Source organism: Girardinichthys multiradiatus, chromosome 7, assembly GCF_021462225.1.
Source record: "Girardinichthys multiradiatus isolate DD_20200921_A chromosome 7, DD_fGirMul_XY1, whole genome shotgun sequence".
NCBI classification, from domain to species: Eukaryota; Metazoa; Chordata; class Actinopteri; order Cyprinodontiformes; family Goodeidae; genus Girardinichthys; species Girardinichthys multiradiatus.
Genome location: NC_061800.1, coordinates 16,160,212 through 16,187,109, shown reverse-complemented (window position 1 = coordinate 16,187,109; position 26,898 = coordinate 16,160,212). Strand labels below are relative to the sequence as shown.

Genomic DNA, 26,898 nt, shown 5'->3' with positions numbered 1-26,898 from the left:
AGGAATTCGTGACGGCAGGATTGAGGAGATCCTCGAAGTACTCCTTCTACCACCCGATAATCTCCCCAGTCGAGGTCAGCAGCTCCCTACCCCCACAGTAAACAGTGGGGGTAGGGAGCTCACGAGGAGTCTAGCTCCTCGTGAGGAGCTAGACTGTTTGCCAGAATTGCTTCGAGGCCAACCGGTAGTCCTTCTCCATAGCCTCACCGAACTCCTCCTCGGCCCAGGTTTTTGCCTCTGCTACAGCCCGCAGCACGCTTGGCCTCACGGTACCTGTCAGCCAACTCAGGAGTACCACAAGCCAACCACAGCCGATAGGACTCCTTCAGCTTGACTGCATCCCTTACTGCCGGTGTCCACCACCAGGTTCGGGGATTGCCGCTGCGACAGGCACAGCAAACCTTACAGCCACAGCTACGGGCAGCAGCATCGACAACATGGTCAACTCGGACTCCAACCTCCCCCGGAATCTGGTCAAAGCTCTCCCGAAAGTGTGAGTTTAATACATCCCTGGCCAAGGGCTCCGCCAGACGTTCCCAGTATACCCTCACTATGTGCTTGGGCCTGCCAAGTCTGTCCGGCTTTCTCTTCTTCCAGCGGATCCAAGTCACCACTAGGTGGTGATCAGTTGACAGCTCCGCCCCTCTCTTCACCCGAGTGTCCAAAACATGCGGCCGAATGAACCCGGATGAACACCCTTGTGCTTGAACATGATGTTCATTATGGACAATCTGTGACTAGCACAGAAGTCCAATAATGAAACACCACTCAGATTCAGATCCGGGAGGCCATTCCTCCCTCTCCAGGTGTCACTGTTGTTTTCCATGTGGGCGTTGAAGTCCCCCAGCAGAATAACGGAGTCCCCGGGAAGGGCACTATGCAGCACCCCCGACACGGTCGCCAAGAAGGTCGGGTACTCCGTACTACCGCTCGGCCCGTAGGCTGAAACGACAGTCAGAGACCGGTCACCCACCCGATGGCGCAGGAATGCGACTCTCTCATCCACTGGGGTAAACCCCAACACGTGACGGCTGAGCAGCGGGGCAACAAGCAAACCCACCCTAGCTTACCAGCCTCTCTTGAGGAGCTGGGTTCCAGAGCCGAAGCTGTGCGTGGAGGTGAGCCCGACTATTTCTAGTTAATATCTCTCGACCTCCCGCACAAGCTCAAGCTCCGCTGTACCGGGCAACGTCACGTGCCTCGTCTTGAACAAATTTACCGTCTGTTCAAGACTAATGTTTTCTAATGTTTAATTAAACAGTGCATGCCTATTTATAAATTACTTTGAAAAACAGAATCCTTATCGGTAGTTTTCGGTAGTTTTAGCGTGGAAAACGTCTAATTGTAGCTTTCCCATCATCCAAACTTTGCTCCACATGAGTACTAACTAAGACTCAATCTCATTTCTTGTACTGCTGTCTGGAGGAGGGAAGAGGCATAATTATCTAATGGAGATCCCTATATGTGTTCTCAAAGCGTCTTCAGGTTTCAGCCTCCTGCAGGTTCTTCAGATTCAGCCCAGCCCGAAGGTGAGCTCAACTCACACAAACAGGTGTGTCAAGAGTGTAGGTTCTCTGTCTTAAATCCATCTTGACAGGTGGTTGTTTACCTGTAAAAAGGCTCCATTAATATGTATCTTACTCTCGTAGTTTCAGGTCAGATCTGCTCTGGTTGTTTTCAGGTTAGATGTAGAATAATCTGCTCAGATATAACCTCACGGTGTATGTTGAAGGTCAAAAACAGCCTGTGTGAATGCTTTGAATTGGAAAATAATAGTTGATTGGATATGTAGGTAATTGGGCAGTACATTTTTTTGATATGACATTTTTTTCTCTGATTCTTTTTACATTCATTAGTTAATGGGAAATTTGCACATAAAATCTTTAAATTAACTCCTTTGGTTGATGTCCTTATGCATTGCACCATGAGCTGCCCAGTCAGAGGTATTAGGTTATGTAAAAGATGTTTCAAGAGTTACCTTTTATTTCTGTTTGATCAGCACTTCCGAAGAAGTCATGGTTCACATCAGAAAAGAAAAAGCAGATCTATTTTAAGCTGGGGAAATATAAAGATTATTTTAGAGAAAGTTGCATAAAAATGAAAGAGCATACCAAATGATTTATTTGTAAAATTACCCTTTTCAGGAATTTTTCATTTTTCCATTCCTGCAATCCTGCAGTAATGGACATCAAACTGCGTTATGTAGTTTGTTCCATCATCGTCTCTGCTGTTGGCCACTGCTCTGCTCAGTGTGCTTGAGTGTGTGTGTGTGTGTGTGTGTGTGTGTGTGTGTGTCTTCGGTCACTGTTATTACCAGCTCCAGGCCTCAGGGTGAGAGAGCCACTCTCAGACCCCTCTCTGTCTTGTCACATTTCCATTAGTTTCTTTGTCCTGTCGTTCCCCCAGGTTTATATGTGTGTGTGTGTGTGTGTGAGTGAGTGAGTGTGTCTGTTTTTGCAGACAGCAGTCTCTTTCAGGGAATTGTGCCATACATTAGTGCCCTCTGTCCCTTTATCTTTAACACCAGCAGGATCCAGAGCATTCAGCCTATTGGTTGAGATCCTGATTGCCCACTCCCCTGACATAAATACACTGGAGGAAAAGATAAGAGATCTAAAAAGGAAAACTGTTTTTCTTTCTGTTCTGTGATTTCCAAACTTGTCACCTAAACTGAACTTATATAAGGGTTTAGTCTAAAGTCAGATATTCTCAAGGACATCACTGGAAATGTAACCAGTGATTAGTTTTTACATTCCCTGTTTTTCTGAGACAAAATATTCATAGGACAAAATTAGGGATGTGTGATATATTGGTATTAACATCGGTATAAGCTGATGTTAGTAATTGTTTAACATGATATTGGTCCAATAAGTAAAACTAGGTCGATGTTGTAGTTGTCGTTTTTGTTTTTGGCATGTAACAAGGGTAGAGATGCAGCTCAGGATTGTGGGGTGTTTAACTGAAGCTGAGAAGCAATGTCAGTTGTGTAGCCGTTGTTTCACGATGTTGAAAGGGTTGGAAAATTTACATAATATATAATATTGGTAAATATCGGCAATCGGCCATAACAGCAACATTGAAATTGGTTATTAATATTGGCCCATATTTTTATATCGGTGCATTCCTAGGCAAAATATTAACCTCCATCTTTTTCTGACACAAGAACTGATAAACTGGAGTCAAATATTAATACACTGCTCAAAAAAATAAAGGGAACACTAAAAAAACACAATATAACTCCAAGTAAATCAAACTTCTGTGAAATCAAATTGTCCACTTAGGAAGCAACACTGATTGACAATTAATTTCACATGATGTTGTTCAAATGGAATAGACAACAGGGGGAAATCTTTGGTGATTAGCAAGACACTCAATAAAGGAGTGGTTCTGCAGGTGGGGACCACAGACCACTTCTCAGTACCTATGCTTTCTGGCTGATGTTTTGGTCACTTTTGAATGTTGGTGGTGCTTTCACACTCGTGGTAGCATGAGACGGACTCTACAACCCACACAAGTGGCTCAGGTAGTGCAGCTCTTCCAGGATGGCACATCAATGCGAGCTGTGGAAAAAGGTTTGCTGTGTCTGTCAGCGTAGTGTCCAGAGCCTGGAGGCGCTACCAGGAGACAGGCCAGTACACCAGGAGACGTGGAGGAGGCTGTAGGAGGGCAACAACCCAGCAGCAGGACTGATACCTCCACCTTTGTGCAAGGAGGAACAGGAGGAGCACTGCCAGAGCCCCGCAAAATGACCTCCAGCAGGCCACAAATGTGCATGTGTCTGCACAAACGGTTAGAAACCGCCTCTATGAGGATGGTATGAGGGCCCGACGTCCACAAATGGGGGTTGTGCTCACAGCCCAACACCGTGCAGGACACTTGGCATTTGCCAGAGAACACCAGGATTGGCAAATTCGCCACTGGCGCCCTGTGCTCTTCACAGATGAGCAGGTTCACACTGAGCACATGTGACAGACGTGACAGAGTCTGAAGACACCATGGAGAGCGATCTGCTTCCTGCAACATCCTTCAGCATGACCGGTTTGGCAGTAGGTCAGTAATGGTGTGGGGTGGCATTTCTTTGGAGGGCCACACGGCCCTCCTTGTGCTCACCAGAGGTAGCCTGACTGCCATTAGGTACCGAGATGAGATCCTCACACCCCTTGTGAGACCATATGCTGGTGCGGTTGGCCCTGGGTTCCTCCTAATGCAGGACAATGCTAGACTTCATGTGGATGGAGTGTGTCAGCAGTTCCTGCAAGATGAAGACATTGAAGCTATGGACTGGCCCGCCCGTTCCCCAGACCTGAATCCGATTGAGCACATCTGGGACATCATGTCTCGCTCCATCCACCAACGTCACGTTGCACCACAGACTGTCCAGGAGTTGGCGGATGCTTTAGTCCAGGTCTGGTAGGAGATCCCTCAGGAGACCATCCACCATCTCATCAGGAGCATGCCCAGGCGTTGTAGGGAGGTCATACAGGCACATGGAGGCCACACACAATACTGGGCCTCATTTTGACTTGTTTTAAGGACATTACATCAAAGCCTGTAGTGTGTTTTTCCACTTTAGTTTTGTGTGTGACTCCAAATCCAGGCCTCCATTGGTTAATAAATTTGATTTCCATTGATGATTTTTGTGTGATTTTGTTGTCAGCACATTCAGCTTTGTACAGAACAACGTATTCAATGAGAATATTTCCTTCATTCAGATCTAGGATGTTTTATTTGAGTGTTCCCTTTATTTTTTTGAGCAGTGTATTTGAAATGCTTTAGAAGTGCTCTAGACAGATATCCCTTCTTCTTGTGTTGCCATTTCATGTTTCCCTGCAGGGACACTAAACCTTGAATGACAGATACTTGACAGGAAGTTAACAAGCAGAAGAAGAGAGAGTTCAGTTAGAACTGCTTAAAGAAGAAATATAATAACGACAAGATATTTAGGACAATTTCATTCTCCCAATGTTGTTTTAACTTGCTGTTCCAACATACCTGTGCATCAGTTAACAAAGTGAGGTCTATAAAGACACGAATGAGTGAGTCCGGTGTGGAACAAATTCACTGAACTGCACAAAATCTTGCTGACAGTAGGATAAACTAGAGAGACTGCAAGCCTGGTCTTAATGTCCCACATCAGTGTCTAACCCCAGAAATGCGCCTCTGGAAGAATATTCAAAAATCATCATAAACACACTCCCAAATCCATAAGTAAAGCCTTTCCAGAAGAGTTGAAGCTGTTGAAGCACAAAGGGTGGGCCGACATCATATTTAATCCCATGAATTAAGAACAGGATGTTACTCAAATTCATGAGTGTGAAGGCAGACAAGCCAGAAGTTTTGGCAAGAGTGTATATAGATGACAAGCATTGCATTAACACAGGAAAACCTCTCGAAGACTTTATAGAACATCAACTTAATGAAATACATGTTTATGTTGTAGAGATTTGTTTTCATTGTCAGGAAATAAATGTCCTAAGTTGTCATGGTATGATTTACACCCTATCTTTAAATGCTAAATTTATTTACGTACTGTTAAATGTTCTTTAGGCCTACTGAGGGGAGGCTTGTTAGAAATACAACCTGTACTTTTTGAGTGTGTAGTGATTTTAATTGTCAGACTAAAAGGAATTATGAGACAAAAAAATTGCTGGAACCTAACCTTGGCATCCACAGCGGCTAAAAAGCCTAGAGGTCTTTCATTTGGGCTTTGTCGCAGCCTTGAATCATCTGTTCACGCATGCATTTGAAAACAACTGAGATTTGTGTGAGAACACATTCTACATGAACATGTGTTAAACTTTAGGGGAATGTAGTGCGGATGTGAAAAAGGTCCTAAAGGTATTTTACCCTTGCATGATAACATGTTAGATGTTACTGCAGTGCAGTCCAGGACACCTTCTCGTCTGTGTTTATAGTAAAAAGGTCAAAAATTTCCATCTTGTGAGCAAGTTTTTACTGAAATGAGCAGGCGTCAGCTTTGAGTCAGTCATACAGCTGCGGTTAATACACTGATCCCAGTTCTCCCCGTCTAGATTTAGTCGTCAAAGGGTGGGCTGGGATCATTGCAGGGACAGAGATGATGAACTCTATTTAATCATAACATGAAAGAAACTGAGATGAGGCTAAAACTCCGTCAGCTGCTTCTTTTAAGTAGTCATTGAGAAGCACCACTGGAAAAGATTTTTCAGCTTTTTCCTCTACAGGCAGAAATTACATTGTTGGTTCCCTGCTGTGTATGTATGTGTGTGATTCTCTGTCTGTGTGTGAGGGATTATAACCCACAGCTGGCCTTTCTGGTTACTGACTGCCTGGTCAGCCTGTATTAGACTCACAGACGGGACCGAATGCAAAGGTAAATGCACACATTTCACTTTATTTTGAAACGTGAACGCTCTGTTCCACTTGAGTCTTTGTTGAAATCTTAATTTGTGTGCAGCAGTGTGATTCCGTTCCTGTATTTACCTCTGCGGGTGTGAGTGTGTGTGTGTGTGTGAGAGAGAGTAATTCCCTGCTCAATATAACAGATTTATTTAATCCTCCCCCTGCTGAAGCTGATGTCAGCATCAGCTGGCTCTGTGACGATCTGTGTGTGTGTGTGTGTGTGTGTGTGTGTTTGTCTCCAGGTAAGAGCATTGTGTAGCTAATTTATCACTGTGTCAGATTAACCAGCTACAGCAGAACTTTGCTAAATGCTAATAAACAGCTAAAATATAAACATAATGAAAATGCCTGAAGATCTGAACTAAACAAGGTGTTACAACTTCTTTCCTCTGATCAAACATTTTTCTGTTTTATGACTTTAAACATTTATGTTTTATATAGACTGACAGCATTGGTTCATGGCATGGTACAATGAAATTAAAACAACAGATATAAGAAATCTTATGAACATCTTGTGATATAATCATTTAGTGGGCTACTGAATGCTTGGTTTGACCTGGTTTCTCTTATTTATTTTGGGGTCAGATTCTTTTGTGATCTATTCAAGCCTAAATTTCTGTCATTTGTTTTTCTTTAAAGTTCAGCTTTGGGCACTATTGAAACACATTTCTTTAAATACATTAAAATACAATAAAACAGTTAGACCAAAGTTACAGAGCTGAAAATCTAAAGTATCTTAAGGAAAATCTACAGTAAATTCCTCCAGGCTATGAGAAAATTAAAACAGTCTTATTTATCAGTTGTCTCATTGATCATAGCTTTAGTTTTTCACATCTGAAAATATAGAAATGCACTATATCACAATATATACTGTTTTTTTACAAGGTAATTTCAAAGTAAAACAGCTGTGTTCAACTATGTGAGAGGAAAAAGCTCTAAAAACTATGCAGGAACCCTAAGCGGCCCTTCCCTAGATAGAAAAACTTTTTAAACAATTTGAATAAATAACTGAATCTGACCGCACTGTTCGATAGTTAGGATTCATTGGAATGTATGTACCTGACTTGAAATCTGTATGATTAGATTGAACTGACTTTGTGAAGTGCCTTGAGAGGACATGTGTTGTGAACTGGAGCTATATAAATAAAACTAAATTGAATTGAATTCTGTGATCAATCATTGATCATTTACAGTGCCTTGCGAAGGTATTCGGCCCCCTTGAACTTGTCAACCTCTTGCCACATTTCAGGCTTCAAACATAAAGATATAAAATTAAATTTTTTTGTGTAGAATCAACAACAAGTGGGACACAATCGTGAAGTGGAATGAAATTTATTGGATGTGTCAAACGTTTTTAACAAATAAAAAACTGAGAAGTGGGGCGTGCAATATTATTCGGCCCCCTTGCGTTAATACTTTGTAGCGCCACCCTTTGCTGCAATTACAGCTGCAAGTCTCTTGGGGTTTGTCTCTATCAGTTTTCCACATCGAGAGAGTGAAATTCTTGCCCATTCTTCCTTGCAAAACAGTTGGAGCTCAGTGAGGTTGGATGGAGAACGTTCGTGAACAGCTGTTTTTAGCTCTTTCCACAGATTCTCGATTGGATTCAGGTCTGGACTTTGACTTGGCTATTCCAACACTTGGATACATTTATTTGTGAACCATTCCATTGTAGATTTGGCTTTATGTTTTGGATCATTGTCTTGTTGGAAGATAAATCTCCGTCCCAGTCTCAGGTCTCTTGCAGACTCCAACAGGTTTTCTTCCAGAATGTTCCTGTATTTGGCCCCATCCATCTTCCAATCAATTTTGACCATCTTCCCTGGTGATGAAAAGCAGGCCCAAACCATGATGCTGCCACCACCATGTTTGACAGTGGCGATGGTGTGTTCAGGGTGATGAGCTGTGTTGCTTTTACGTCAAACATGTTGTTTTGCATTGTGGCCAAACAGTTCAATTTTGGTTTCATCTGACCAGAGCACCTTCTTCCACATGTTTGGTGTGTCTCCCAGGTGGCTTGTGGCAAACTTTAAACGAGACTTTTTATGGATATCTTTGAGAAATGGCTTTCTTCTTGCCACTCTTCCATAAAGGCCAGATTTGTGCAGTGTACGACTGATTGTTGTCCTATGGACAGACTCTCCCACCTCAGCTGTAGATCTCTGCAGTTCATCCAGAGTGATCATGGGCCTCTTGGCTGCATCTCTGATCAGTCTTCTCCTTGTTCGAGATGAAAGTTTAGAGGGACGGCCGGGTCTTGGTAGATTTGCAGTGGTCTGATACTCCTTCCATTTCAATATGATTGCTTGCACAGTGCTCCTTGGGATGTTTAAAGCTTGGGAAATCTTTTTGTATCTAAATCTGGCTTTAAACGTCTCCACAACAGTATCTCAGACCTGCCTGGTGTGTTCCTTGGTCTTCATGATGCTCTCTGTGCTTTGAACAGAACCCTGAAACTATCACAGAGCAGGTGTATTTATACGGAGACTTGATTACACACAGGTGGATTCTATTTATCATCATCAGTCATTTGGGACAACATTGGATCATTCAGAGATCCTCACTGAATTTCTGGAGTGAGTTTGCTGCATTGAAAGTAAAGGGGCCGAATAATATTGCACGCCTCACTTTTCAGTTTTTTATTTGTTACAAAAGTTTGACACATCCAATAAATTTCATTCCATTTCACGATTGTGTCCCACTTGTTGCTGATTCTTCACAAAAAATTAGAATTTTATATCTTTACGTTTGAAGCCTGAAATGTTTAAAGAGGTTGAAAAGTTCAAGGGGGCCGAAATACTTTTGCAAGGCACTGTACATAAGGACCACAGGCGATGTGACCGTAAACTTGAGAGAGCCGTCGATGTTGCACAGCTCTGCAGTTAAACAGGACAGACTTGCCCTTTTGAATCATCATTACCATCTTGTTTTAATAGTTAGCATTATTTGCATGGTTAACATTACTAACTGCATAATGTCCTTAAACTAGGCCCTTACCTTAACTCTGAGATTTCCATAAGACAGAAATATTTCCATATCCAACATGTTCCACAACAGATGGAGTAAAAGGAAAAAATAATCTTAGCTATAACACTTTAAGCTTCCTGTTATCTGCTGACATCAGACTGCCTGTTGTGGTACTTTTTGTACCATTTGAGGTTCAGGGCCCAGGTCTTGACTGAGACTACGGCTAAAAAGTGCTGTTTTTACCATATGTAAAATTCAGTGTGCAGTTACATTTGATTGGTGGAGCCAGAAGACATGCTGATGCCAATTGGTTATCTAATAAAAGATAATGCATAAGATGATGCCTCTGTAGGCTTCATTTAAATGTGAATCTGTATTTATATTTCTAATAGGGTAATTATTATACTATCTCAATTTTCTAAAAGCTAAAGCAGCTGATACCACTTTTTGATCATTTAAATATTGAAAGATTAGAAGATATTTGTTAAAGTAAAATAAAATACAAGTTAAATTTTAAATTGTCATGTGTTAAATTAGATGTGATGATAAATAGTACAGGATTTGAATTCCTAACCCTCAGCAATTCAAAGTTGTTGGGAGACTAGATCACATGCAAATGATGAAAAAATGCTTATTTTTGTCATTAGAGAGTCATTAGAGTGACTTGTACCTGGAATGAAAGACTTGAGACTTCTTCCAACTTTTGTGCTTCCCCTCAGTTGAACAGTTCACTAGAACTGAGAATAGCTAGGTTTGAGGCTTCCTTTCTTAAAAAAAACCTCCGCACAGGGTGTTGTCACACTTGTTGGGACACACTTATGTGTGACGTGTTCACTGATTGGAAAAAAAAAGTCAGATTTTTAGATTTTGACCAGCCGATCACCAATCAAGCATGCAATTTTCTGAGTCTGGTCACCAAATTGTTGTATTTTCCTTACAACACAACAATCCCAAAAATATCGTTGAGACGTCAGGATCAAGGGCTACATAAATCTCTTTAGAAAAATGTGTGTTAGGTAAAACCTCTTACATCCCACATGTCCCTAGAATGTCTGAACTACTTCTTCAGATACAGCATGACTTTACTTGATTAGATGTTTTGAAATCCATCTATTCTTCCAGACAAAGCTGTTATATTTCATGCATCCATTCTGTGCACAACCCAGTTCTCAGGTGGGGTGTGTGACAGTTGCCTGGTGTGGACACTCAGCAATTTATTTCTAACCCTTGTGGACTTCTTCAATTACATATTTCAAAATTTTTCTACATGTGACATACTTCTTTTGGAAAATGCTGATTTATTGGAACATGGTTTGTAACTATAATGGGAATATGTACAGGGAGGCAACAATGTCCTGTGGGACCCTGGAAGCCTCCTTAAGATATACTTATTTTGCTTTCACTGTGCTAACAGAACTGCTGAATAGTCCTAATGCTAGCTGGGTGTTATATAACAGAAAAAACATTGTACTTTTCCCTGGATATACTTTACTGTACTGTTTCAGCAAAGCCTGGAATTGAAATTCAATGGAAGTTGCCTGTGCTGCATCCACCTGTCTCACAAATCAATGCTGCATGTCACTTGCATCTACATTATTTGATCAATTGTTGCATAATTAAAGTATTTGAACCAATCAACTTACAGTTATTTTACCAAGCTTGTAAACTCTCATTTCTTGTAAAGCATACAAAAAAGTTGACTTTTCTCAGTCAGTCATGCTACCTGTGACTCTAGACCTGTCTTTAGGCTTGCTTTTGATACCTTACTGCAGCACTTCATGTCAATCTTAGATTGTTAGACTCCAACAGGCCTACTGGCAAAGCCAATATTCAGCACCTGCTGAATATTTGTAACCAGAGTTTGCATGTCTTTCTAGACTTCATGCAAATAAAGATCTGCACCTAAAATCATGCTGTTAAGTGAGTAGCCTCACTTTGTGCTTACTCAGTTTGCTCAGATTTAAATGAGGCATCATCCATGTATTTAAGGTAATGTTTACCATATTTGTGTATATTAAAGTAAAATACAGCCTAAGCACATCATTCTTTAATACCACAATTGTTGTCATCACACAGATTTTTGGGAATTACCATCTGCTCCTCAAGTAAATTGTCTATACTGTGTTCAATCATATGATTGCTTTAGAAAAAAAAATACAGAAAACATAAATCGATTATGGCTCATTCCATTAGACAGTACTTCACATGCAAAGGTTAATAAACTCTGTAAAAAATATGGACAACACAAACATTGCATTGACGGTGAGATGACCCAGCATTTCATTTACCCTTTTTTCATGTATTAAATGAAAATAACAGAATGCAAAAAAGGTAAAGACATTATATTTGTGTCATTTGTATTTGCTCAATTTCTCTAAACCTTGTATTGTACATATTTGTATGTATTATAATTAAACATTTTAAATGAACTTCAAATGAATAGGAAGAAGTATATGTGTGTGTCCTGTCAGTGGTCACTGAACTTGGCAAAGCTGATGGGATAACAGATGGACACAGTCACGGACTGACCTACACACACATAGACACACAAATACCCACATATATCCACATATGTCACCCTTCTTCTGTCCTCTTACTCATTACTTCATCACTCCCCCTTTGAGGGTTTGTTGCATCTGGTGTCATTCAGTCCTCACTCCTGTCTATCTGTCTGACTGTCGGTCTGTCTTTCTAAGGATTAGGTGTCCACTCTGTCTTAAAGAGTGCATCCGTTTAATATTATTTAGTGCCACCTTTATTCTGATACTGTTTTGAGGACTGACTTGTCATATATCACTGTTAAATATCTGTCAGCATAGTTTTTTAGCCAATTTGTTCTCATGCTCATTTGTAATTGTAGTTTGAGATTTTTGTTAGTACATTTAGATATTGTGTCTTCATGTTTTTGTGGTATCTTCATCAACACATAAAAGGGCTTGGGACTGAAATGTTGATCTTCTGTCTGAATAATAACTAATCTTTCTCTAGGCACAGCCACCATATAGCCAGCCTTCATATATTCAAGCTCATCCATGTTGAACTAAATACCAAACACATGTAGTTTTATTGCAGATTTTATGTTGTTTTGTTTGCCATTTCTCCTGTTTTTTCATAGAAATGAAGACTCCACTCAGCCCTTCTCTGCTCCTGGAGAGTGGGATCTTTGCCTTTAGAGGGATGGGTCAGGAGCTGATGGACACACCCACACCTTCAACCCTAAGTCTCCCCGTCCAGCAGACTCTATCCCCAGGTGATTGTTGTGATCCAGGATTAATAATGTGCAAAATCTCCTAGTATCTCTCTTGCAGCAAGACTCACCCCTGCTGTTTTCCTGCAGGTCAGGGTGGGGCATACTCATTTTGTGAAGTGTGTAACCTGCAGCTGACCTCGACTGCTCAGGCCCAGCTGCATTACAACGGCAGGTCACACCTCCGGAGAGTGAGACAGCGCCAAGCGGGAGAGGCACGACAACAGGCAGCAGGTGCATTAGTGCTGCTGGTTGAATTAGGCTGGAGCAGTGTAATCTCCATATGAGAATGTTGTTGTCAGCTTTAGTATCAATAGCTACATTAGCCCTAGCAGCAGAAGAATATCACTGTTAGCTTTTTAAGAGCTCTAGTGGATCTTATTGTCTGATTGCTGCAGGGGCCCTGCACAGGTCACTTCCTCAGGCCACAGGATTTAACTCATCTTAGTACTACTCCTAGTATGCTGCGCTTATTGGCCTGTTGATTGTGTCTGTCGATACAGTGATTGAAAAACTAAGTATGTCTTTTGCTTCCATTAATTTAAAATAAGTAGCATTCAGAATGTTCTGTTTCAAACTCTTGAATAATTATTCATTTGCAAGAGTGATTACTGCTATGAAAATTTTCTAGATTAGAGTTTACATGAATATTCACAGAAATAGCAAAAAACCTCAAAAGGCATATCTCAGATTCTGCAGGCTTCCAATATTATGTTAAAATGTAAAGTTAATAGCGTCACTAGAGAAAGCAGAACCCAAAGAAGTTTGTCTGATCTGGAAACGTACCGGAAGGAATATTCTTTTTCTAAATAAAGAATGTAGCAAGTGGACTTCAATTTCAAAAGTTCTTTCTACAAATCGTTTGGAGTAATGTTCTTTAGACAGAAGAGACCAAACTAGAGATTTTTGGCCACGATACACATCACCTTCTTTGGTAATATGGAGGCAGGTTGTGGAGAGCCAGTCAGTAAGACAAGGATGATTTTTGTGTTTATTATTCTATAGCAAGTTACAGATTCCACAGAGGTCAAGGATCTGTAGGGGTTGCAGCAGTGAAAAACAGTTTTCCCATACCAGTGTTCTCCTGATCAAACCATTTCATGAAACCAATCACAGCACCACTCCTTTTCAATCTATATACAGATCTCAAGAGAGATACAAACAGATGGGTCAGAGGATACAATGGTAAATGGCCAGCATTTGTATATCACTTTATCAAGTCCCCAGGGACCCCAAAGCTCTTTACACTACAATCAGTCATTCACCCATTCAATCACACACTGACAGTGGTAGACTACAGGTCCTTCTCAAAATATTAGCATATTGTGATAAAGTTCATTATTTTCCATAATGTCATGATGAAAATTTAACATTCATATATTTTAGATTCATTGCACACTAACCGAAATATTTCAGGTCTTTTATTGTCTTAATACGGATGATTTTGGCATACAGCTCATGAAAACCCAAAATTCCTATCTCACAAAACTAGCATATCATTAAAAGGGTCTCTAAACGAGCTATGAACCTAATCATCTGAATCAACGAGTTAACTCTAAACACCTGCAAAAGATTCCTGAGGCCTTTAAAACTCCCAGCCTGGTTCATCACTCAAAACCCCAATCATGGGTAAGACTGCCGACCTGACTGCTGTCCAGAAGGCCACTATTGACACCCTCAAGCAAGAGGGTAAGACACAGAAAGAAATTTCTGAACGAATAGGCTGTTCCCAGAGTGCTGTATCAAGGCACCTCAGTGGGAAGTCTGTGGGAAAGAAAAAGTGTGGCAGAAAACGCTGCACAACGAGAAGAGGTGTCCGGACCCTGAGGAAGATTGTGGAGAAGGGCCGATTCCAGACCTTGGGGGACCTGCGAAAGCAGTGGACTGAGTCTGGAGTAGAAACATCCAGAGCCACCGTGCACAGGCGTGTGCAGGAAATGGGCTACAGGTGCCACATTCCCCAGGTCAAGCCACTTTTGAACCAGAAACAGCGGCAGAAGCGCCTGACCTGGGCTACAGAGAAGCAGCACTGGACTGTTGCTCAGTGGTCCAAAGTACTTTTTTCGGATGAAAGCAAATTCTGCATGTCATTCGGAAATCAAGGTGCCAGAGTCTGGAGGAAGACTGGGGAGAAGGAAATGCCAAAATGCCAGAAGTCCAGTGTCAAGTACGCACAGTCAGTGATGGTCTGGGGTGCCGTGTCAGCTGCTGGTGTTGGTCCACTGTGTTTTATCAAGGGCAGGGTCAATGCAGCTAACTATCAGGAGATTTAGGAGCACTTCATGCTTCCATCTGCTGAAAAGCTTTATGGAGATGAAGATTTCATTTTTCAGCACGACCTGGCACCTGCTCACAGTGCCAAAACCACTGGTAAATGGTTTACTGACCATGGTATCACTGTGCTCAATTGGCCTGCCAACTCTCCTGACCTGAACCCCATAGAGAATCTGTGGGATATTGTGAAGAGAACGTTGAGAGACTCAAGACCCAACACTCTGGATGAGCTAAAGGCTGCTATCGAAGCATCCTGGGCCTCCATAAGACCTCAGCAGTGCCACAGGCTGATTGCCTCCATGCCACGCCGCATTGAAGCAGTCATTTCTGCCAAAGGATTCCCACCAAGTATTGAGTGCATAACTGTACATAATTATTTGAAGGTTGACGTTTTTTGTATTAAAAACACTTTTCTTTTATTGGTCGGATGAAATATGCTAATTTTGTGAGATAGAAATTTTGGGTTTTCATGAGCTGTATGCCAAAATCATCCGTATTAAGACAATAAAAGACCTGAAATATTTCAGTTAGTGTGCAATGAATCTAAAATATATTAATGTTAAATTTTCATCATGACATTATGGAAAATAATGAACTTTATCACAATATGCTAATATTTTGAGAAGGACCTGTATTGTAGCCACAGCTGCCCTGGGGAGCAGGGTTCGAACTGGCAACCCACCGGTTACAGGACGTATCCATTGTCACCAATGTCACCCTTTAGAAGTCAGACAAAAGTCTGATATGTTTATAAAATGTCATATATGGAAAACCCTAAAAATAGTCATGCTAAAACTAATCTCTAAAAGTGTCAGATATTGCATTCCAGAAAATCTCATTATGTATCACTGTGTCCAAGAAAGACTATAAGGTCAGATTCACTAAATAAATTCCACTCCCACTACAATAACAGCCTTTACAGAATATAAACACAGACACCTCAGAATAATTGTTAAGCTTGACGGTGGAAGAGTAATGATTGGGGCATAATTTGTTGTCTCAGGACCTGGGCACCTTACAGTCACTGAGTTGACCAAGGATTGTAGAGTCTAATGTGAGGGCATCTGCTCGACAGCCAAATCTTGATCTTCACTGAGTCATCGTGAGGACAGAAATTTCAAACACATCAGCAGTTCTGCATCAGAAAACAATGAAGGTGTGGAATGGCCCTGTCAAAATCCAGACCTTAGCTTGATGGAAATGCTACGGTAGGAAATAAATGAATATCTGCAAACCTCAATGAGCTCAAGCAATGTTGTAAAAAAGAACATGCTGACATTCCCCCACAAGAGACTGAAAAAGCTATACTGAAAACAACTACTTAGTGAGTGCTGCTAAAGGTGGATCTGCAAACTGTTCAATTGGTTGTGCTTATTTTTTTTCTGAAAGACATCCAGCTTTTAAAGACAAGCAGAGGCAAAATTAGGATTCTGGCTTCTGGGAGAAAATGACTTTGAATTTTAGTTAACAGCTGCTGCCCCATAGGAAAGGTCAGACAGTGTGTGTGTGTGTGTGTGTGTGTGCGAGCGTGTTTCTATTTTTATATAATATGATGGTTTCCAAAACCAGACAGGAAACAATCTCTATTGCACTTTCTGTGAATATGACCCAAATTTACCCACAAATCCAAAATAATATTTACACAAATGAAGTTCTATAGTTTGCCATTGGCCTATAAATGAACACAGAAACTCAGTTAAGTTAAGCTATAAAAACTAATGATCTTGGTTTAACAGTTGGAATGGTGGGGCAAGACAATTTATGGAACAAACAGACAAAATATTATCATATCTTAACTTGTCTTGCCTTAGTGTATTGAACTTAGTGTATTAAATTTAGCTTACCAGTAATGTGTGTGGTTTTTGGCCTGTATTTTTCTGGGTTTCTTCAGCTTATTCTTCCTTAGTGTCAGGATCTGCCTGTCTTAGGTTTTGAGTTTTGGTTCTTAGCTGGTTTCTCTGCACCTCCCTGTCTGTGTTCTTCAAGTTATTATTCATTTTGGATTGGCTTCATGATTTATTTGTGTGCTCAGATTACTTTCTTTGATTCCTGTGTTAGTTTATATTTTCCATATAGATCTGCATCCTCCATGTTCTTTAGTCAGTATTATTGTTTACTTGATTCCAGTTCATTTAGATGTTTTTGTGTTACCTCACTGCACTCCCTACTCACTTATGTTAATTATTTTCCTAATTCTTATTTGATTTTGTCTTAGTCTAGATTATTCTGTTTTAGCTTAGTTTAACATTGCTTATCATATTGACTTTATTCAAAGGCAGGTACATTCTCTGCAAGAACAGTGTGTGTCTGCACAAATAATGATTAAGTCGTTCAATCTTGTTGAACCTGTTTGCCCTCCTTTTTCTTACATTCTTCAGTTGCAAAGCGGGACAAAAACAGTGAAGGTTGTGCGTTCTTCAGTCATGAAGTTGGTGAGTCAAACTTACATCTCAATTGGAGACAGTTTGTATCACATACATGTATAAATATATGTAGAAAAATAGCTAATTAGATAAGTCCATAAGCAAAAGATACACCCATTGTGACATTCGCATCCAGTCAGGCTTTAAACAAAAGATACATCTATAAGCTATAGAAACGCCCATGGTGACATGCTTATGTTACTCCTTCCCTTAACTTGGATATAATTTCCCTTGTTGCAGATGTGCCAACTTGAATTTCTGACCAGTCACACCATATTTGTCCACACCACACAAGAAAAACGTTCTGCCCAGATAATGTGTCAAGACTGGGGCTTAAAGAACATAATGGCCATTAATCTTAAATAATGTGGTCTCATAAATTGTGAACTTATAGAACCAACATATATTATTACCGTCTTATGTTTTTGTTGCCGCTTTTGATAGTAGAAAACTATCAATTAGGAACAAAAATTCACAAGATAAATTTTAAAGAAAAGACAGAAGTTTAAGTCAATATTAAAATAGTCGGCTTCTCAGTTGTTAAAGCGAATCCAGAATAAAAGCATTTAAAGCTTAGAGTTTTAAAAACTTATTTACTTGTGCCTCCTAGTTTTTTAAAGAGTTTTATAAAAAAATTGTTTTATTAAAACTCTGAGGATTTACACCACACATCCCAACCATCTTCTGTTCTGTGGTTAGATGCGATTGGAAGAGCTTCAGAGCATCATCAAAAAGTCAGATGCACTCCCCAAGTCCCTCTGATTGCAGATCGGCAGAGCAAGAACATACTGAGATGTAAAGGAGTTAAAGTAGAACAGGCAGCAGCAGGTCATTAAACTGGGACACAGCCCTGCTCTGAAACTGCACTGACATTTCTGCAACACATTGCTAACTTCTTCATAAGTCCGGTAATGTATTTGGCTCAACACAAATCTGCTGTCATGACATCTTCATTATAATCTGTTTAAACTATCACGTTCCTGAATGTTTATCAAAAACACAATGCAGAGTGTGTATTCACAATCTGCTCTGTAGCGCTCCAGGAAAATGAAGGAACAAGCAGTGCGTATTGCTTGTTCCTTCAATAAACTTTCTTTGTGTTGAATATTGGTGTTAGGCAGGACAGACGATAAAGGAGAGAAAATCTCCTTCTGACACACACACCTTTGTTAGTGAGTGTGTGTGCAGCAGCTGTAATTACACACTGTGTCTCCATATCATTGTGCAGGCTACAATAACACTGATTAAAGATTAAATCTTCACACACACATATAGAGAGACATATTGAATGAGAGTCTTTCTCTTTCTCTCTGTTCATTGCGAGGCACTATCTGCCATGAAAAGCTCTTTGGTCTTAACTCAGTGCTCCTCCAGGCCAGCCGAGTATATTATGTTTGTGTGTGTGTGTGTGTGTGTGTGTGTGTGCGTGTATGTGTATGTGTGTGCATTTGCGACAATGACCTGGCTAAGTAGCCTATCAGCAGTCAGGTCAGATGACATCACTGCTAATGCACAGATCAATGCTTCAAGGGTGGGCTGTTACCCCCTAAGTTCCTTAATTAAAACATATTCATATAAAATGTAAAATCTTATCAAAAATAATACATAAAGCAGTTTTCAACGGCAAATCTTTAACTTTTAGACTTCAAGAATAACTTGGATTGTATTTGATATACATACATAACTGTGTTTTCTATTTAGCTCATTCTGCATTGTGTTTGCGTAGATTATATATGTAGCATAGGGATGGGTAATATGGCAGAATATTTGTCAGATTTTTTACTCAAACGTAACTTAATCAAAATTTCCCAAAAGATGAAATTTAATGCCAAAGAACATTTCTGAAGAGATTTTAATGAGTTTACGCAAATTTACTGAACTTTGTCAAGAACAGCTGACCTTTAATAAGCACACAATTGACACCTGATGTAACCACCTGAAGTAACACTCAGTCCCAAACTGTTTTGCTGAACTAAAACAGTTTATTTTAATTTAAAAGGTAATCAACAAGACTCAGGCAAGGTGCACTTTTGCTACATAGCAGGGATGTAACAGTAGGACAAGTTTTTAGTGTGACACATTCATATCTGTTTGGCTTCTGCGTGCATGTTAATATTAACATTATTACTATATTTACTATTACTACTAGTAGTACTTAGTACTCTCACACCGGCACACACAGAATGTCTTTTGTTTTTACATTATATCTGTCAGCATTCAGACTGTGCTTTTAACAAGTTCAGAGGACACTGTAAGGAGTTTCATCTAGTTTTAAAATCTTCCATTTGGAGTTAAAAGTGCAGTAAATATGCTTAAGGCTCTTACTGTGAGGGCTTTAAGAAATGTATGTCTTATTTGCTATCTTTAGGCAGTAAAACAGATGCTTCTTGAACTGCTTCAAGCAAAAATCTTGTTATTTCCGTTACCCTGTATAAGTAAACCTTTGGCTGCAATGCTGATTGTCCAAGCTGGGGAGAAGTTAATCAGACAAAGGAGATTATAGTGAAGACAAACATCTGGCTAAAAGTAAACTTACTAAGTATTAGCTGCAAGGCAGCTAGTGGCAGCTGCAGGCTGATGACTTTTATTTTTTCCCACTGCATAAAACAACCTTCAAAACCCTTCCTTGCACAATAACAAGGTTTGACATACAGCTAATTTTAACACTTTGTTCGCTTTGGTAGTTCAGATATCTTTCACCGTCTGCTGATGTCTGGGGCAATGTGTCTGAGAGACTGCGTTAGATGGACAATCTAATAACCCAGAGTTCTTTGTACTGTAGAAACCAAATAGTTTTAACACCTATTTTATTTTTGAAATGTTTATGCTACCTACCCCACCCCTGACAAATCCTTCACAATCTAATGTTGTCATATTTCAGCTACACACCATACAGCTGGGTTGGTGACATACCTTGATCTGTAAGGTCAATGTCATAACTTATGTGAGTCAAACCTTTGAACTTTTTCTAACCCACAGATTGTTTTTATGTCTGAGCATATCAAAACAAAATGCTAGAATTCAACTAAAAGCAGAAAGCAAAATTAAGTGAGAAAAATAATTTGAGACACAAATGGTAAAAGATTAAGAGAGCCACTTCACCTTAAAATGAAATATGGTGCCATATATAAATTTAAATATGAGATTTTTACTTTGTTCATGCAAAAATCAGGTCTGCCATTTTAAATAATGTGCATGTTTTGAGGTATGGTAGAAAAAAAAAGGTGATTTAAAAAATGCTAATTTTTTAATTATATTGACATTTTCTCTAAGAACAACATTTAATTGAAACTACATTTACACATGACCTTTGTGAGGTTGTTTACGTCTAAAAATACCCATATGACACATTAGGTATGGACAACACCAAAGTGTGGTTTAAGACACAGTAAATCTAAGCATACAGGTTAATCTTAAAATAAACAGTCATACCACTAAACTAGAAACAACTCATGTCGTTGGGTTAGACCAGGCAGCACTGCAAAGCAAAAAACAAACGCATTGTAATGTTTCTCCTTTAAACATGTATTTACTCCCTTGCGACCACTAGGAGGCAGCAGGGACACCACAAACACACTCAAGCAAGCACATACCTATGCACACACACAGAATGAGTCACTAATGACAAAAGTAAATTCCCATGATCCTGATGCTCAGTATAAATACAACACCTCTGTCACATGAGACCAATAACATTTACACAATTACAGCTTCTGTCTTTATTTAATCTCACCAGCTCTTTATACCTATTATTTCTCTTTTATTCTTCTTTTCTTTCATTTTATTTCACCTTCATGCCCTTTCACCAGAAGACCTCAGAGTTCCTGACTGGAGGCTTGTTTCTTACACTGGAAAGAGTCTTCTTATGTTTTCTTTGTTTTTAATGGCATGTGTGTGAGAACAAGCTTGCATTAATTAGCTCTCCTTGCCTAATAAAGGTCAGTTGTTCTGTTCATTCCCTGTACATAATGAGCTGTGAACTGGACAGATATTAATAGACACGTATCGCTGTGGTGTGTGTGTGTTTCTCTGTGTGTGTGATATGCAGAGATTGAGCAGGTGCTGATGTTCAGTCTTTGGGCGATGTATTCAGCAGTGTATGAATAGACCCTGCTGATGGATTCTCACACTCATAAGGCTGCATGGTGATGACGGCAGGCTCAGAGGAGAGGCCTGGGTGACAGGATACGGTATGACTGCCTTTGAACCCCAATTACTTGGCCCACCGGACACACATGTTAAACCAAAGAACATGTCATACCCGGTTTACTGCTAACTAAGAAACAGATCATATGACTTGTAAATCAAGGACAGGTCTGGCATGATCAGCATAAGCTTCAGCGGTCTACTGGTCAAATTAGAAGTATACCACTTCAAGTACCGTCCTCAGCCCACCTGCATTCTCAGGTCTTGAGTCTCTTAGTCCTTTTGCAGATTATACATGTGGCAAAAAAAAAAGATCTCACACCTGAAACCTCTAACCCCAAAGTTGTTGAAACTTTAAATTGTAACACCAAGTTTTGAAAATCATTGTCTAACACTGGAATGATACATAAAATAAAGTGGAGAGCTCTGACAGCAAGAGATGGCTGTTGTACTGCTTTTAGCTACCCATAACCTGGAAATTCATGCAGATAATTCTTCCTCTCCTAACACTGAACACAAACTAGATTCTGAAAGCATTTAAAGGAACCTCAGACTATTATGGCTTCAGAGCTGTAGTCAAGGCCTCCGAGTGGCATGAAGAACCACTGTACATTTTCAGATCAAATCACTGATAGACTACAAACCTAAAAGCCTGGGTTAGGTAAATGCACATATAGTGGCGTGAAAAAATATTCGCCCCCTTGATCTTGAGACAAATTTTACTATCAGATAGAGATAATAGTAAATACAGATACAGTTTTCAATAACAATGATGATCTTGATGCTTTGGGACAAAGGAACCAAAGTGGCAACCGTTACCCTCAAATGGAGAAAACATGGGACAGTGGTTAGGCTTTCTAGGAGTGGCCAGCCTACCAGAATTACTCCAAGAATGCATCGACAACACATCCTGGAGGTCCTTAAACAACCCAGATCAACATCTAAAGCATGACAGGTCTCACTTTTCTCAGGTAAAGTCAGTGTTCATGACTCAACAATAAGAGACTGGAGAAGCAGAGTTCCAAAGCCAAAACCACTTTTGACCAAAAAGAACCCAAAGATCTGCTTAACATTTTTGCTGAAGAACACCTGAATTACACCAAAGACTTTTGGTCTGTTTGTGGTTTAATATGTGAACTGAAGGAAGTGAAACGTTTGTGGAAGGTGTGGGTCCTATTACGTCCAGGGTAAATCTAACATATTTTAAATAAAAGGCACACATTGTTCCGACAGTCACCTATGGGGCTGCTTTGATGTAATGGATGGACCTAAATTCTGCTCTCTAGCAAAACATCCTAAAGGATAATGACATAACCTTAAGATACTTTTGGTCAATCTGAAGCACACCAGTAAGTCAACTTCCAAATAGCTCAGAAGATAACAGATGTTTTTATCTAATGTGTATTATATTTGGTTATTTCACCTCTTCTCAATGTTCTCTTTTTGTTCCACCAACCTGCCTGGGGACTGGGGATGGAAACTAGCCTGAAGCCTAAATTTGGTACATTTACTGGTTTTAACCACGTTTGTTAATGACTCATTGTCCCATTTTAAGCAAATAAATCGAATAAATTGTTTATTGAGTGGCCTAGCCAAAGTCTGGACTTAAATCGAAGAAATTCTAATGCTGTGGCTTCAACATAAAGAGGCTCAAAAACCTTCAGTGTGGCTGAAATGAAACAATACTGCAAAGGAGATTGAGCCAAAATTTCTCCACAGTGATGCAAAAGACAGATTATGCCAGTTATTAAGAAGGCTTGATGGATTACAACTGGTTGTGTCAAGGTTGGCAAACCAAGGACCAAAACCAGTTTATGTAGCTTTTTCCCCTCAATAAATTAAATCATCATTTGAATCATCATTTGAAAGCTGCATTTTGTATTTACTCAAGTTATCTTTGTCTGATACAAACATTTCTTTGATGAACTGAAACGTGTCAGAAGAAACGAAAAACAGAAGAAATCTGTGACAATTTGAGAGCATGATCTCTGCTGCCATCATCTGCTGGGGTCTGAGCCACTGGCTTGGAAAAGCTCTACAGGCTAATAAGAGATCATTGTGCAAAGAAGGATTCTTCATAAAATGAAGAACATTATGAAGAACCCTGAGCATCATCTTTATCAGTCTGTCATACAACAGAGTGTCTTCAGTCAGAGGCTTCTTCAGATCCGCTGTAATACAGACCGCTACAGGAAATCCTTCCTGCCCACAGCCATCAGCATCTAACTCTTTGAAGACACTTGAGTTGCAACAATGTTTAATTTTCTTTTGGGCTTAATAGTATTTTTGAATTAAACTGAATTGTTGAACACTTATAGAAAATAACTTTAAATGTAATAAAAATAGCAGAAACAGCATGTTGGTTGTTTATGACTTAGTTTTTTCTCTATTTTCTTTTCTTTTGAAATCGTGATGCTGTGAAGCAACAGAGCAAGTGAGCTGCACAGAGGGAGGGAGAAATAGGGATTTACACTGAGACAGAGGGGTTGTCATCACTGCTCACCCTGGATAGCATTGCCTCGGTGATTCACTCCCACTGTATACTCGAACCGTCTCTCTGTGGCTGTCCGTGGTTCGCTCGCTCGCCTTCCCTACCCTCCCACATGCGTGTCTCTACATCCACACGTTCGAACAGTCAGACGACGAGCCTCTGCTGTTTGTTTTGGGTTCTCTCTTTGATGGCTTTTAGTTACCGTGGGAGCAGATGAAAGAGCAAAGAGGGAGTAGGTGGAGGCGGTGGAGGAGGTGAGACAGCTCTCTTTCTGTCCGTGATGTGGAGTAGTTTCCAGAGTCGAGGTAAGAAAATCCTTCCTGGGTTTATTTTCTTTTTGATCTCCACATCCATTATTTTTCCTGTCTGTGTCTGGATTCAATATTTCTATCACTGTGTGTGCAGACAGGTGGTGTGTCAGGTTTGCCAGCGTTGCTTTTAGCAGGAGTTTGCTAATCCCAGCGGCCAGAACCCTGATGCGAACCCTGAACTCATGTCATAGGGTTCTGTTTAGTCATAAAAGTAACTCACCTGTTGAAACTGTTGTGGTTCTCGTACCAGATGAGACTTTCATAAGTAGTTGATTATGAATATTTTCGGATGGTTATACACATCAGGACCAACAGATCCCTGTTTTCTTTTAGTATAATTTTAGTGCACTTAGTTTGCACTTATCATATGTTAGGCTCAAAACTCAGTGGAAAGATGAAATATCAGCCATGTTTTCCATGTGACTGTTTGAAGAAAAGATGTAGTGACAGGTGAAGAAAACTGCTTCTGACAGCAGCCTAAATGGCAATGTCATGTTATCAGATTTTCCAATAAATTCAGAGCTTGGTTTAGTTTTTTATAATGTTCACTTTTTGTACACCCCATCATGATCTTACTTACTGATTCAAAGTGAGTTAAACTAACAGAAATGCAAACATTATGTAGAGTCTGTTCTACATACATTTATACAAAATTGCAATAGTTCATCTCTTCATTTTACTACTTTTTTCATATTTCTTACATACAGTAGGGGTTTAATTTTTAGTTAGAAAATAGACAAAAATTTAGCTTTCTTCAGATCTCTGCTGCAATCACTGGCACACACTGTGCAACATTTCAGGCTTCACTTTCTCACTCCTTATGATGATCCTGTTGTGTGTGCTTGACCAGGAAATGAGACTCGTTCAGAGAAGAAGGATTTCTAAGAATGGCAACACCCAAAAGAAGTGCTATTATTTCCACCAGAGCCTTTCTCTTTATTTAGTTGAAAACGGTCTGCATTTGGTCCTGAATCTGTAGTTCACATCCTGCCTGTCTCTATAATTTCCACTCATTATGTATCGCGTGACTGCTGTGATTACCCACACACTGCTGCTCATCATCACATCGCAACATGTGCATTCATGGGACACACCAAAACACGCACAGTGGATTCCCTTGTCCTATTTCCTGTCAGATTTTATTTAATCTGTCCCAGAAGTGCCCCATGGTGCGCAACTGTATGTGCATGAAATAAACCTCAGCTCTGTTTCATCTGCAAGCCTGTCTCATAATTATTATAAAGACAAAGCGACAAACTTTTGGAATTTGTAGATTTAAATTTATGCGGATTTGTAGCTAAAATAAAAACCTCCTCTAATTTTAATACAGATAGTTGAATGTGCATCCTCACCTGTCTGGAGACATTTTGTGCATTTTTCATATATAGTCCATAAAGGTGAGAAGAAATGTATTTAAACCCTTTCTTTATTAAAAAAAAGACAAGTTTTGAATTTGAAAATAAATGCCAAATGTAAAAACAAAGAAAAGATACCCTTGTTTTAAGCTGCTATCGTATTGTTTCTTATTTTGTCTTGAAAGTTAGTGTCTGAAACATGCTTACCAGAATTTTAAAAATAAGTTTAAAAAAAGAAAGTGTATTTTCTAAAACACTGAATTCATCTATGAAGAATTTATATACTTTATTATGCTCTCCCGTTGCATAAAGTGTAATGGGTTGAAGGGCCTTAAATTCATTAAGGAAGCAAAACAGCCCAAGAGCATTACTGAGCCACCACTTTGCTTCACTGTAGTCAAGGACTTCCTTTCAGAGTATTCCTCATTCACAAAGCGCAAATGCAAAGGCCTGAAAAGTTCCAGTCTTTATTAATCGCTCGACATAACAGAATCCCCAAACATTTTTGGCGTATTTATATGATTGTGATACAAACATCACCGACTTTTGTTGTGCTTATGGGTCAGTAGCGGTTATATGTCTTGGACTTATGGAGGCCTTCAGCATTTACTATGTACTTTAATGCAGAAACTAGACCTCAGTTGCGGTTGCCACCTAGTCTCAAAGCTGGTCTTTTGCAGTCAGTCGAGGGTTTTCAACAATCTGCCCTCTTAGAGTCTGTTGGCAGCCATTGATAGCATCCTCCTTCTGCCACATCCAGATGACATAGCCACTGATCCTTTAACTTTAAACATGTAAACTATTGTTCCATCTGTTTTTTTAGGCATATTTAATGACCTTGCAATCCTTTTGTGCGCTTTTTCTCCTGTTTGCGTAAACCAATGATAGTTCCCTTGTCTTACATACTAAGATGCAATGAAACATCCCAGTCAACAGTCTAGGAGTTTGAGGTGTTCTCTCTTCAACACACCTGATGCAACTAATAAAGCCCCTGATTGGCTGCATCAGGTGTGCCAGTCACCACATCTGATTTATCAACGTGTGCTCTTTTGCCAAACTCTGTTAAGGCGACTGAATCACTTTTAGGCTGCAGTAGTTACCGTCAGTTGGATTTAGTGTTAAATTGGAATAAAGTGCTTGTAATATTATTTTTGTTTAACTATTTCAACTCTTCTTGTGCAATTTGTTTTTCTTTCTCATAAACACCAGGGCAATTTTGAATTTTGCCAATAAGCCATTTTTACGTGGAGGTTGAAAGATTTTAGGGGCAACTGTAAAGTTGAAAGTGTCATTTGTTTAGATA

The 26,898-nt window shown here is 39.9% G+C and overlaps 1 protein-coding gene across 3 annotated transcripts in view; it reads left to right on the top strand.

The window, feature by feature from the left end:
* The window catches only part of znf385b (zinc finger protein 385B), a 93,670-nt gene that overhangs the window by 27,197 nt on the left and 39,575 nt on the right, over positions 1 to 26,898 (top strand). Inside the window, exons 2-4 of one of the 3 annotated variants that reach the window (XM_047370761.1) lie at positions 12,464 to 12,598; positions 12,686 to 12,829; positions 17,248 to 17,301. In XM_047370761.1, coding sequence (XP_047226717.1) covers positions 12,466 to 12,598; positions 12,686 to 12,829; positions 17,248 to 17,301 — 331 coding nt within the window. In that variant the 5' untranslated portion in view covers positions 12,464 to 12,465. Of the gene's footprint in view, positions 1 to 12,463; positions 12,599 to 12,685; positions 12,830 to 17,247; positions 17,302 to 23,975; positions 24,235 to 26,898 lie in introns of those variants that run through there. The other 2 variants (XM_047370762.1, XM_047370763.1) reach the window with 2 other exon arrangements.